At 34.6% G+C, this 14,252-nt stretch overlaps 1 protein-coding gene across 1 annotated transcript; it reads right to left on the bottom strand.

Moving 5' to 3' along the window:
- Positions 1-2,090: 2,090 nt before the first annotated feature.
- LOC148907163 (dermatopontin-like) lies at positions 2,091-11,681 on the bottom strand. Its single transcript, XM_089037264.1, has 5 exons — positions 11,529-11,681; positions 10,499-10,705; positions 4,707-4,917; positions 3,173-3,331; positions 2,091-2,374 (listed from the first exon to the last, which is right to left on the bottom strand). The coding sequence occupies exons 2-5, from the start codon at positions 10,680-10,682 to the stop codon at positions 2,320-2,322; spliced, it is 609 nt and encodes a 202-aa protein (XP_088893390.1). The 5' UTR covers positions 10,683-10,705; positions 11,529-11,681; the 3' UTR covers positions 2,091-2,319.
- Between the last annotated feature and the right edge of the window lie 2,571 nt (positions 11,682-14,252).

Genomic DNA, 14,252 nt, shown 5'->3' with positions numbered 1-14,252 from the left:
TAAGCCGTGTATTCTTTTGATCTTACTTTGTCCGTGAAAAACTAGCAAGTAAAGAGTGAAGTCATTAAACCCGTGAAATAGAAATTAGACTAATTCACATTAGCAGACCCTAAATCCATAGTTTTCTTTTGTGTCTGTTTGGCTATTACACGTTGACTAACATTGTTTATTTCACGGGTTAAAATGCCTTGACTCTAATACATGGTAACCTAAATAGTACGTAGTATATAGAGTGCAAACAATATAACCGTGAAACTTTAGTAATACTAAATAGCACAATTTCATGCAAATTCCATTGTTTTCTATTGTTTAATTAGCACTATTTTGTACTATTTAGTAATTAGTGTTTCACGGATTAATTGTTTGCACTCTACTTATTCAAAAGAGCATAATTATAACGCGCGCACTATGCAAATTTCCGGTTGGGCTATTTTTAGTAACCGGATGCAGTTTAAATTTCGCCTTAAACTACTCACGTGCGTCATCGACTTGCACGTGCGCGCTCTTATTGTTTATTGTTTCGCTCTCTTATTTATGCTCTCTTGACTTATTCCTTTGTATTTTGTTTTCATCATTAGAGTGAAGACATTTGCTCCGAGAATGATATAGTGATTTTCATAAACCCGTGAAACAAATACCATTAGATAGTGTGTAACAGTGAAATGACAACAAAAGGACGGTGTGTAACGGGTTTATGAAAACCACTAGTCAACATGTAATCATGATGTAATAGTCAAATAGACACATAAGACTGGAATTAGAGTGTGCTATTGTGTACTATTAGTCTAATATCTATTTGACTGGTGGTTAGGTGACTTCACTCTAGTCACTTATTATACAATAGATATTTTGTTTTGTTTCACTGGGTTACTAATATCATTCCAAACTGTGAAATAAATCATCCGTCTTATAAACCTTAGTAATTATGCTGATTTTGTTTATTTTCTTTTTTTCTCAACTTTGAGCAGGAGGCGATCGCCCCCGAACTGAAAATCGTACATTTTCCTATTTTGTTGGGCTACCTGTGGATTTGGCGGGAATTTTGGCCGTGTGTGCTCGCTCCTCGAAGTTTGGTACTCTTGCTATGCCACTGACACTCGGCTAGATTCAATCTGTATGCTGTTTTTATCGTTGGCTAAGCGATAACATAGACTGATATGCAAAAAAGCCACAGGAAAGGAACGCGTCTAAATACTATTGACGACTCTTATAACTCCAGTGTATGCGGGCTTAGCCTGGAATCCAAGCTGCTTGTTTTGTTATTCTAATTTCGGCTTTTGTTTACCGACCTCAGAAGTGAAGCTAAGCCCGCATACACTAGAGTCTTAAGAGTCGTCAATAAATTTCTGAGGCGTAATGTATAGCCAGCATTTAAAACAGAACTTCTTCAATTTTGGCACATTTCAATTGTTTGTAATTTATACAAATATATTACCTCATTACTAGGCAAATGTGCACTGCATTTATCAATAACATAGTTGTGCTCTTTCGTGATCAGTTGATGACCAAATAATTCCCCAAAATATAAAGTAAGCATTTGTTTATGCAAACAATAATGTATACAACACTGGCCCATTGGCCGTCATCGTCCTACCATGCTAAGCGAAAAGAAGCAGTAAATTTACATTTACATTTACCAAAATAAAACGACTACGCCCTCAACATAAGGTAATATACAGTCGGTGTCAGCGGAGTGACTAAGAAGTCAATGCGTAAGCACATATATTAGCCATTCCGAGGTTGAGGGAACTACTGGGTCGAGTTGGCATCGCAGTGCATTGTGGGGGTGGTTTATGGAACGAATTAGACGCCATCTTTTTAGAAATAAGTGGCATTTGAGATCGACGGTCGCAAAACATGGCCAAAGGAAAGAACAAAATATAAGTATTACTTGGAAACTGTATACAAATAATTTCCCATGCTTTTTCTTTTCCGTTCCTTTCTTTATCTCTCTCTTTCTCTCTCTCTTTCTTTCCCCCACCCTCGCCTCCAGGTCATGATCATTTTTGCTCTCCATATTGTTCACCGTGCAATCGCCTCATGGATATATTTCTGAATTCATTATCTCTACAATAAACTACAAGCGACAATTACTTGCTCGTGATTTTATTTTTAACTTTTTCATGTTTAACACCATGATTACAGTTATAGAAATATTGCTCGAAGTTAACATATTTTCCCCTCGTTATCTTATCATTGATTTGTTATCTCTATCTTTTATGTATTTTTAATTAGTGAATGCCGTCCGTTTGGGATCATCATGGTCTCAGTCTTTACATGATTGCCCTAACCATTTTTGGCTTTTCTATGGCGAGCCCATCATCCGTGGCTATGGCGTGCCACTTTACAAGTTTCAAACTTCCAACGACGATCCCTGTGGGAAAGATAAAAAGAAATGCATAAAAAATGAAATCGATCAAGCGCCTTAATAGACTTAATAACAACGATCATCATTTGGGCCTCCTGTGGAAAAATGGCACAACATTCCTGATTCGGCAACCCCGCTACAGGAAAATGTGACCAGTCGTATCTCAGCGCACCTCCCCTCTTATAAGTAGAGCATTTATTACATCCTCAAACTGTGCTTGCATTTCTAAAGAAGAGCGATCTCAAAATGCATGAGAACGAGCTCAGAATGCAAGATAAAGATCTCAAAACAAGCGACGAATTATGAAACACATTGAGCGCCATATACTCTGTTGTATTATATTTCTAGATGACACAGAACCATTGTAAGAAAAATTCTAATGTCCCGCTAATTTTATCAATCAATCAATCAGTTTATTCAATCTACCATTCTGAAAATATAGTGACAAGTATACGAGTATACAAATATGTAATAAAAGAAATATTGATTGCAGAATTTATAATTGAATGTATATTCTCCAGAAGGCCTTTTTAATAAGAGGCCAGTCACTTAGATAGACCTCTTTACCGGCTTCGTTGTTTGTGTCCCATTTCAGACCATGTAATGCCACTTTTGGGAGTTGATTCTTTCATATTTAAATATTTTAATAACATGTTCGTCATAAAGGAACAATTCTCAGGGAAATGTCATGTGATGTGAAATGGGCAATTTGAATACAAAGGTTATTGTGTTTTTGTTTTGTGATCATCCTTTGTTGAAGATCTAAAGACTTTACTTTTCAGAGAAAAATCATTGATAACTTACTCTTGGCTATTGATGTGGTAACTGAATGCTCCAACCAAGAAATGGTTCTTGGGTGCCTTGAAGTTGAAAGGTTGCTTCCAGCCATTTACATAATCGCTGTTGGAGGTGCAGTGGTGGCGATGGTAGCGATGGTCTTTACAACAACGGAACCTGAACCTCCTATAAGAAAAAACGCAAACAGATAGCAGTAATGGCAAAAAGCGCCTAAAACTAGACCTTCGTATGAGTTTTGATCCCAATTTTCGTTTTGGATTAACACTCAAAACCTTTTTTAAACAGTTAGAAAACTCATTAATAATTCATGAAGAAAACACAATAGAAATCATGACCATGAAGGTGATTTTATATCTGATAAAGATTCGTCTTCATTTGCATAAACTTTAACTTGGATTTTCTCTATCAAACTTGGTTCATTTCGTAAAAAAATCGGTACACAATGAGAACAAACATCATAAGTTTTCTAAGCCGTTCAATAATCTCGCAGATCGTGGTTTATCGGGTCTAAAACCACTCGGCTGCGCCTCGTGTTTTATACCCGATAAAACACTCCTGCTCGTTTATTAAACATTACTTAGAAACTGATGTACTATGATAAAATGCTTGTTTGAAGCGGTATTTTCAATTGTACAAAGATGTTTTGTTGCATTTTTGTTAGAATGTAGCTTTGTCAGGCTTTTTTATAGAAAATGAAGGGAAATAAGTAAATGAAGGCCTAAACCTCATTTTCGATTCAAATTTTTGCTTTGGGTTAACACTTTGATTCCACTTTCATCGGTCATCTCCACTTCCAAACAAGAACAAGTTAAACTTTCTGAATAACAAGATTTTAGCCTTGTACAACAGCCTTTCTTCAAGAAAATAGTTTTTGGCGCTCGCTGCTTGAATACGAAAAGAATTCTCTCTTAATGGTCAAGTTAAAAACCTCGATAAAGTAAATTGCGAGAAAATGAGGAGAGGTATAGCGAATAAATAGATTGAAAGGCTGGTCAGTAAAGTGTATGTATCAGGACCGTAAATCACATTGGACGATCTATGCGAACCGGTGAATCTTTCAAGCCTAAAAATACCATCAAAACTACAGAAAACCTCAAAGACAACTGAACAGGTCGAACAGTCTCCTAAGGATTTTGTGTTTGCCAGATCAATTTATCATGTTATATTTTGTCCTTATAAAGCGATCACCCCCCCCCCCCCCCCTTCCCCAAAGGTGCGATAATAATTTTGTATACGTTATAGAAAAAAGCTTCAATGGAAACCATGGAGATGTACTTGATTGACGTCTAGATATCGTGAGAAATAGACCAAATGAATCAAATAATGGCCGCCATTAACATTCAAAAAATAAGAATGCTATATTGCTGTTAATGCAATGATGTTTCGGCCATTTTGCTTCTCATGCGTTATTTTTTGTCCAATAGAAGTGTGATTTATTAGCCGAGAATGGTTGGGAAACTTACGCGTGAGTCAAAATTGTGTATTGCTGAGAGAGGAAGGAGGAGGAGAATAAGGATGATAATAATAATGAGAAATCTACCTGTCCTCGTGAGGGTCAGAATGGTAGCTGCTGATTCCTGTAATGAAGCCATTGTAAGGACACCTGAAGCTAATCGGGTCGTCAAAATCGTTTACATAGTGAGACCAGTGGCAATGCCCTTTGGCAACTATGTTTGGTCTGCAAGCAAACCGGAACACACGATCCCAGTGGCAGTTGCTATACAGCGAGCGGAATTCAGTCATTGCTTGACCTAATTAGAATATAAAATATCATACTTGAAAATAAGTTCAAGAAATGTAAGATATTATATTCTAATTTCTCGACAGTAATGAACCAAGTGTACACGAGTTCCACAGCGATGTCCGGGGAAGGGAATGCATAAATTTTTTAATTTGGATTCCAAAGTTTTTGAAACTTGGCCATGAAACAGAGGTCATCGATCTTTACAATCGTGTGTTTTTATTTTCTTGCGATTTTTAGATTTTTTTGCGGGAAAATGACGTCACAATTTTGGCACCAAAATTTCAAAGTTTAATTTTATGACCAAAATGACCATATGACTTGTATTTTGGCCATTTAATTTCGTTCTATTTTTAGTAACAAAATGGCGTAAATTGTAGTCATATTAATTTTAATTTTTTGGAAAAAACAGAAAATATTCTAAAAATTAAACTTAATATCATTTCCAAGATATCCAATTAGATCCATATAGGTATTGCAAATATAAAAAGGAATATGGATTTTCAGGACTTTTGAAGTAGTTTCAATACGACTACAAACGATTTGTTTAAAAATCCAAGATGGCGGCCTTGTGGCCACGTGACTTAGTTTCCATGGTAACCAAGGCTCTAAGGTTCCTTCTTTTCACAAAAGACATTAACTTGCCAAGTTTGGGGAAGATTCGTAGAAAACTGGCTATGATATAGCCAAACAGTTTTTCATCTGAGAGCCATGCCTTAATGATGCTGAGAATATTATGCACTTCATTTCCAAGCTATGATGCCTAATCCACGCATACTTTCGAATTTTAAATTATTTTTTGCAAGGAGAAGATTCGATTCTGATGTTATATTTTATTTCTATCCATTATATAGATGTCGATGAAATCTCAGGATTTATCCGGTGTCAAAATCTCGTATATTCTACCATAGTAACTATGATTCTACTCAATATCACCGTTGCCATGACTACGTTCTCATCAACCAATCACACTTAGGCCTTCACGGTTTCTTTCAACCCTCAGATCAAAAATGTCAGCTCCATCGCCGGCAAACGAGAATTTCAGTGATAATTTTTGCCTGCTTCCTCATTTTTATGAAATGCAAGAATATATAAAGACGGCGTGGAAAGACTACAAACTGACCTCGCATTGTGGTATTTTGTCGAGTTTTGAACGGCATTTTTCAATAATGGTAAATCCAATTTTAAAGATTGTAAATTCTAAAATTCTCTTAAATATTTTTCTTGTTTATACGTAGCAAGGTTTATTTTAAGACAGTTATTTTTCAAGAAACTGTTGTATCATTGAACTGTTTGATCCGAGCCTTCATTTTAAAAAGAAATAATGAGCTAAATTAAGTTTAATTATCTTTAAGATTTCAAATTCAATTCATAGGAAGATGTTCAAGATGTTTGATTAATAATAAATAGTTCAAGTTTATATGTTCAAATTGGAACTTTCATTGATATCTATGTAATAAACAAAATATTACATGGGCGCTTTGAGATACAAATTTTATCTTCTCGTGTTGAATATCTTTCACTCGTTCGCTGCGCTCACTCGTGAGAGATCTTTTCAACACTCGAAGATAAAATTCGTATCTCCGCGCGCCCATGTATAATATCCTCTCTATACAACTTCAAAATAAACAAGCTTAAAAGGTACGGCATAAGAGATCGTTTGACTTTTTAGACTTTCATTTTGTTATATTGTTCATTTTAAAAGAATGATAGTAATGAATACAAATTTCTGAAAACGCAAGCATTTTGACCTTTAGGGATCTCTGAATTTATAGCTCATTCTTAAGGTAGTACCGGATCCTCAAAATTCTTCAATGAATTCTTTTTTTTTTTTAAATTCTGTCATTTGAAGATCATTGTTAGGGTATTCAAGTAATGAAAAAAGAAAAGGGGGTCGCCGTATTGGGTATCGAGATATAACGCTTCAAAAAGGAGGGAGTTTTCAGTTTTCCGCGCGCTTTTCCCGAAAATCTGCCTCCTCTAATAAATTCGAATTACTCGAATCGATTTATCAAAGAAAAACAGAAAACTGTTTTAAACGATAGGTGTTGAGTCTAGAAAACATATCTAGATAAAAAATCCATCCAATCTTTTGGAAGTAGTGTGAAAAGTTAGTTCTAGAAGCGAAATTGCTCGGTAATTCGGCGCAGTTATATTCGTGTGTAGTTGTAAAAATAATGAAAATTCATGACAATTTTAACTACGAAGTTTTTCTTTCCGCACTAAATCCAAAGAATATGATATCTAGCTTCGAATAAAAAGAAAAAAATGGGGGTCACCGTACTAATGGACGAGCTATGAGCGACTAAATCCAAGTTTTTGGTCAAAGAACACAAATCCTGTCCGCGTGGGACTGGGTTCTAGTACATTAAACTCCGTCTGAAACATGTCAAATCGTCTTTGTATTCTCCAGAGAATCTAAGACGTATTTCGAATTGATTTTGAGAATAACATGTCAAATTTATTTTTTGTTACTTTATTTTTATAAAGTTATGAATTCGTTGTTTTGAATCAAAAGAGTGATTAAGTCAGGCAATGAAAATCTAAGCATGTTTTGAAAACATTTCATTTTTGCCTCAAAAGTTCCATAAATTAGCGAAATACTTTGTTAAGTTATAGAAAAGGATTCAACTTCTGAGATTATTTAAATCAATTTTCAAAACAGCGCAAATAAAGGGTGAAAAACGAGATGTGCGAAATGGATGCGCAGTAGCGAGGGTCCGGACTTACCTTGAATGACTATTTTTTCAATTAGAAAATGCTTATCGCTTTACAAAATAAATTAATCAAGGATATTATAAAAAGTCAAAAAATTCTGAGAGACGTTTTGAGCAAAGTTTAGCCTGGCTTACTGTCTTTTCTATAAACCGAACTTTGAAGCAAAACATTTGACATATATTAAAAAGACTGAAGTTTGATGTACTGCTGGAATTTGGACTTCAAAATGGATATTTTTGATGGCTTTTAATTGCAGTCATAAACTTCTTATCCAAAATGGTTTTCACTGTGAATTGGTAGCTCTAGGCTGTTGTTCCAAAATAAACAACCATTTTTTCAATGCTTTTTAAAGAGATGCTTTAGGAGACTTTATATTTCTCAACTACTAGTATTTATGAACTTTAAGAAAAGTATAATAGAACGTACGCTTTATACTCGAACGATTGCTGCGATTGGCATCGTCAACTATTCTAGTTTCTAGTCACTTCTTCATAATTAAGTTCCTTAAGCAGGCTTTTTAAAAAGCGTTCCAACTCTTAGAGTGCAAATAATATACCCGTGAAACAGATAGCTAGCTAACTAATTACTAACCTTTGGTTGCGTAAAGTCTAGTTAGTTAAAATAGGCGAGCCGTGACGGGTAAACTAGTGCACGTGTGCTATTCAAGGGCGCGAATTTTTAAATATTTTTCAAAACACTTACAAAAACTGAAACAATATTTTATTGTACATGTCTTTCCTTCGTTTAATTTTACATGTTCGCATTTTCGTATCTATTGTACACAGTTTTGTAAATAGACTTTCTATCAAATATAATTTAGCAATAAAGTTTTGGCTAATTTTTATCATTAATTTCTTTAAATATGTAGCGCAATATAGAGTGTAATTAGTGTTTCACGGATTTACTGTGGTCACTCTATAATTCTGATAATTGTAATAGAGTTTTAGATTTTCATGTTTTTCATGCACTTAATTGTTTTTTGTTTGTTTTTTTGTTTTGCTAAATTTAAGCAATGGTCAATTCAATGTACATTGTACGATGCATTTTATCATTTACTGTACCTTTGCTACCTATTTATGAGACATATCCATAATATTATCAGTTTGGGTCTCGTACGCTCAACTATTTCATTCACCCACTGCCTTAATATTTTTTATTTTATTTTATTTATCTATATCTTTTCTTTTTTATCATTTTTCTTTAATCATTGTGTTTTAGGATGATTGACTCAATGAAATTGCTTCAGAAATCGCAGTCAAGCTCATAAGAACTATTTCAAGTGGAAATAAAGTGATTTTGGATTTTAGTTCGCTACTTTCTTTAACTTTTGCGTTACGATTAAGTGATAAATCGATTGTTTCAAAAGTGGAAAAATGGTCAGACAAAACTTACCGCTGCTCAAAGAGGTTTTAATTTGCAAGCATGAAACTTTGTCCAGATATAAAAGAACAGTCGGTCTTTGATAGGATGTCAATCTTATTCGTGATTTCGACATCTCAGGACCGATTTTTGGGTGTTGAATTTGAGCAAAATTCGAGCGGTCCGTAAAATGTAGAAAACTGTTGTCCAAAACAAGGCTAAAAATATACTTTCCCGTACTTCTTTTTCCAAACTTTTTACACTAATCAAAACTGGAGATATATTCCTAGACGTTTGTGAAGTATGAGCGTTGTTGAGCTTTCCAGCCGATTTTGGCAATACTTTCAATTCCGACTATTATCAGCGGTGAAAAATACCACGAAATACCTAAAAAATCGGGTTTTCAAACTTTCTTAAATTTCTAGAAAACTAAAGCGCTTTCAGGATCTTTTAATGCGATTTTCTGAAACAGGCTACCAAAGGGGTTCTTTAGGTTAAATAAAAAAAGTTTCGATTTTTCCCAACTGAATTCGGATTCTCGACCCTAACTGACTGACCCTTATTTTACTCTTAAGAAGCAAAATAAATAATTTGTTAAGCACATTTCAGGGTTTGATCTTTTTTCCGTTCGAAGCGTTATGATCTCCCGTTTAATTTTTCTTCAAAAAAAAAAGTGATTCATTAAAAAATATCGATAAATTATAAAATTATAAAATGTAAAGCAATTATGAGAGAGGTCTGGAGCAAATATTAGCCCGTATTTACACAGGGAACCCGGCTATATTTTTTTTGCTTCTTTTAGAAAAGTAATTTTGCTCTTTGTGGGTTTCCTGTGTTGGGATCGGTTTCCTATTGATAAGCTGTAATCAGATCTGCGCGCTGTGATCACAGTTGGTGTTTTGTTTCTTACTATGGGTTGCCTGTGGTGTGTAACGCACTTTCTAGTAAGCAGTCAAAAGAAGAGATTCTCTTCTTTTGAGTGTTTACTAGAGAGTGCGTTACCAACGGTTATTGATTTGAATTTAATCGGCTATCAGTTTACAACGCCAATCTGATCACAGCTTATGTAAAAGGAAACCGATCACAACACAGGAAACCCACAAAGAGCAAATTACTTTTCTAAAAGAAGAAAACAAATATAGCCGGGTTCCCTGTGGTATTTACGTCTTAAATGAAGCATTTTGATTTTAAAGCGAGCTATACAATGCCCGTGCAAATGTGCACGTTTATGCTCGAACAACAACCTAATTACGTATGCCAAAATCCGGACCGGAACTGGAATTGCAGTTCCAAATTGAGTTATTCATCAGTACTACTTTATCAGTATTTTTGGAAGCTCAACCACCTAAATACTCCATGCATGTTGAAACCAGGTCCTCCACTCCCCCTTCCTACAGCGTCTAGTTATTATTTCGACATTCGAATAATAAGTAACAGTAATAATGTAATACTAAATTAATCAAGAATCGTTGATTGAGAGAACTCAGAGGGTTAGTTTTTTAAAGCTATAATACCTGAAGGGCATGTAAAAGTGAATTTCTTGTCCCAGCTATTGGACCAATTGACCTTTGATGTGCTTGGTGCATGGCACTGTCGTCTCCGTCGTCTCCTACCTTGTACCCACCAACCCGCTTCCGATGAACAGAAGAGATCCAAGAGAAGGACCGCAATGACGACGATAACAGCAAGAAGCCTCATGATAATGGTTGGTATACGTTAACCTGTGCGTGATCACAGTTAATTTAGAAATGGCAGACAATAGTTCACTATTACTAGATCATTACTATTAAAATTTCCCATATTTGTCAGTTCTCATTGAATTTCAGGCTTTTTACTAGTCATTAATTAATATGTTTTGCTAGTTGTCAGTTGAATATTATGGCATTATTACCCAATCCAGTCCCTCTTATACTTTTTAGCTGGTTTCTGGTTTTTCAAGACAATTTTTCTTTGCGAACTCGTTTAGGAGAGAGTGCTTGCTTGTGTTCTGGTCTGCTCTCTCGCTTGCCAAACTTTCATGGTCCAACCGGAATAGCTTAGGGCCGGCGATCGGAGGTTGGCTACGCGACGGACCGTACCATGGCACATTTCTGTCCAATTACTTTTACTACTTATACTAAGTATTAACAGCTAGCCCAGGCTATAAAAGTCGTCTCTTATGATCTTAGCGCCAAACTGAGGGGAACGGAGGACACCCCCCCAAGTTTGCTCTCATGAACCGAATAGTGCGAGAAATTACTATTATTATTATTATTATTATTATTATTATCATTATTATTATTATTATTATTATTATTATTATTATCGTTATTCGATAACAAAAAACAAGCGTTCCAGACCTTATTAGCAGTTAATGAAATATATATATATCTATGAATCACTCTGAAAAGTTGTCCCAAGTGTTTTGGATACTTGAATATTATTAATACTGACTCCGAGGATAGCGGTACTGAATCAGCTATTCAGTAAACTGCAGTGCACTTGCCCCACCGCAGTTAAAATGATGGTAGCAAAACAAGTTGGTAGTAATATAATGATACTTACGATTTGACTTTGGTTCGAAGCTCTTTCGTCAATGGTCAGATTCAAATGGAAAATGACCCACCCAAGTTTAATGTTTTGTATCATCGGTGAGAGCTTGGAACTTTGTTAAGAGAATTAGTGGTTTCTATTGAATACGGCTACATGAAAATACCTGTTACAGTTGTTAGGATTATATTGTCAATTTATTGGGACAAGCAGACGGGATGGCAGCGTTTACTGACAGATTTATTAAAACTTAAAGTGCCTATGACCCCTAACTCAATGTTTTCAGCATTGATTCTACATGAAGTTAAAAGTAAAATAGTTAAATATTTTTATATGACTCTTGAGATTCTTCATTTTTAAATCAAAACACTGATTACTATGAGAAAACAAATTTGCAATAATCTTTCTATTAAACCCTGAGTAAGATAATTATGTTTTATACAGGATATTTTACTACCCCAGTAAATTTTCGTATATATTCAATAATGCCTCCTGTGACATCACACTAAGTTAGCATACTGGAAGTATAAACTTAACCTTGATATCTTCAAGATGCATCACTCAAATCATATAATAATATTTTACTTTTACCTTTTAACTTCATGTAGAATCAATGCTAAAAACATTGAGTTAGGGGTCATAGGCACTTTAAATTAAAATAACTTAAAATAGCTTCTACGGCGGGACTTCCTGTTTACGATCCTATCTTCAACATGATTTAGCAAGTTTTAGATCGATATTTTTCTGTTAAAGCAAACGAAAACTTAATACAAAATCAACAATAGTTAAAAACAACACAATTCTTTTTGGCAAATCTCATTATATTATGAATTCCTAAATTTTCTTGTATGCAAGGTTAATATTTAACGATAATTTTCCGACCTTCTTTGGATTTGAAAATGATTTTGAATTTTGACCTTTTTCAAAGGAAAGACAAGTGGTCGTACAAGAACATGTCCTTTAACAACACAAATATAACTAGCCCATTTTGTAAAGTTATACTAGCTGCAAAAGCTTACATAAATGGCGAACACCGTTTCCTTTTTATACTTCAATCAAAATTAAAATAAATTATCCTTGAAATATTGAAACTATTGAAAAAAAGCCTTCTTTTGTTTGCCGATAGGAGCGATATGAGGCGACTATGAGCATGCTTTTTCTAGATAAAATATACAATTGTTTGTTAAAAAGCACCGGAATTCTTGTAGTCTTCAGTATGAAGGTAAATAAGTAGCGAATATTTTGTTTAACATTACTCCTTTTTTATATAATTCAAACTTAAAATAAATTATCAATGAAAGTATTAAAACTATTAAGAGAAAGTCTCTTACAGATTTGTCAATTAGAGACATACTAAAGTGCTTTTTCTAGAAAGTAAAAATATACTATTGTTCGCTAAGAAATACCTAGCACTCATTCTCATCTTAAAAGAGCAAACAGGATTGTAAAAACACCAAAAAATGAATTCGCAAATACAATATATTTGCGAACATTTTCGACTTCCTCACACATCCGATGAACCGCCAAAATTTGACTTACAACGATGAGAGACCAGAAAGTTATGATAATAATATTTAAGAGTGACTGTCTGTAACCATCGAGCAAAACGTGGCAAACTTCGAAAAATCGATTTCGCTCATACTTTCAAGTTAGTTAGGGTAATGTATCCTAAGAATCGCTGTATAGTTGGTTTGATCAAATAACGCTTTATTATGGAGAAAAATGGAATTTTTCAAACACTCCCGAAAACGCCGTTCGCGACAGTAAATTTTGACTCAACTTTCGCGGCTGCTGGACAAAAAATAAGCAACACTGGGAATTAAAACAACCCATATTCTTGAAGTACAATCTATTGAGTACGATATGCGTGACTTTGGGATCAATTGTACAATTTTAGGATAACAAAATAATTTTATTCGCTAGACGTGTGTTTAGAGTATCAAAAAGTAGGTCTTACAAAAATATTCATTCTGAATGTGCTTAACCTCTCAGTCGCGTGAAACTTCGCTGGTTGATTATTCAGATGTTGGTCTTTCTAGTGATGTAAAGAAATCTTTGGGCAAATGATTGTGTGTCACGCAGTATGTCTTCAAACTTTGGTCAAATTACTCATTTCTGACCTCTGGCCGCTTTCTATAACAGACAAGATACTAGCGTTTATAAGTAAAATATAAACTCAAAAACAAGCCTAAAACACTTTCATAGCCTTAAATAATGTAGCTGTTTAAGAATTCTTACCTGGCAAACTCTGAAACCTGGATTTTTATGAATGTTTTTAGACACAACATCGATCTGGTTTCTTTCATTACCGACTCGAACTTGTCAACGGCCGAGTGCCACAGGGAGCCCAACCTTTCTTGTTGTGGTGCAAAACACAGGAAACCCAGATTGATTAAAAAATCGTTTTAATTTGTTTTAATGATGATGCAAACACACACAATAAAAAATTTCACAACTATTCCAGTAAAACTTGCTGAATTACATGATAATCTATAATATGAATGACTAATAAAGAGGGGGGAAACCTGCAGTAGAACCTTACTAATGGTAACAGTTCTAAATTGATTTTAAAGAAGTTAAACCGTATACACTACATGCAATTTTTCTGCTCGGCATGTCATCATAAATGATCACCGGCCTCTAAGGTTCATAATTAGTACCGAACAAATGTATGTGACAGAGGCACCCACGATTTTATTGGAGTAGATGCAGAACATGAAAATCTTTGGAAAGTTTTTA

The sequence above is a fragment of the Actinia tenebrosa genome, unplaced genomic scaffold, assembly GCF_029948245.1.
Source record: "Actinia tenebrosa isolate PJP-AT-01 unplaced genomic scaffold, QUT_ActTen_1.0 PGA_scaffold4__44_contigs__length_22323623, whole genome shotgun sequence".
NCBI classification, from domain to species: Eukaryota; Metazoa; Cnidaria; class Anthozoa; order Actiniaria; family Actiniidae; genus Actinia; species Actinia tenebrosa.
The sequence above is the reverse complement of the archived record's forward strand: the minus strand, read 5'-3'. Positions and strand labels throughout refer to the sequence as shown.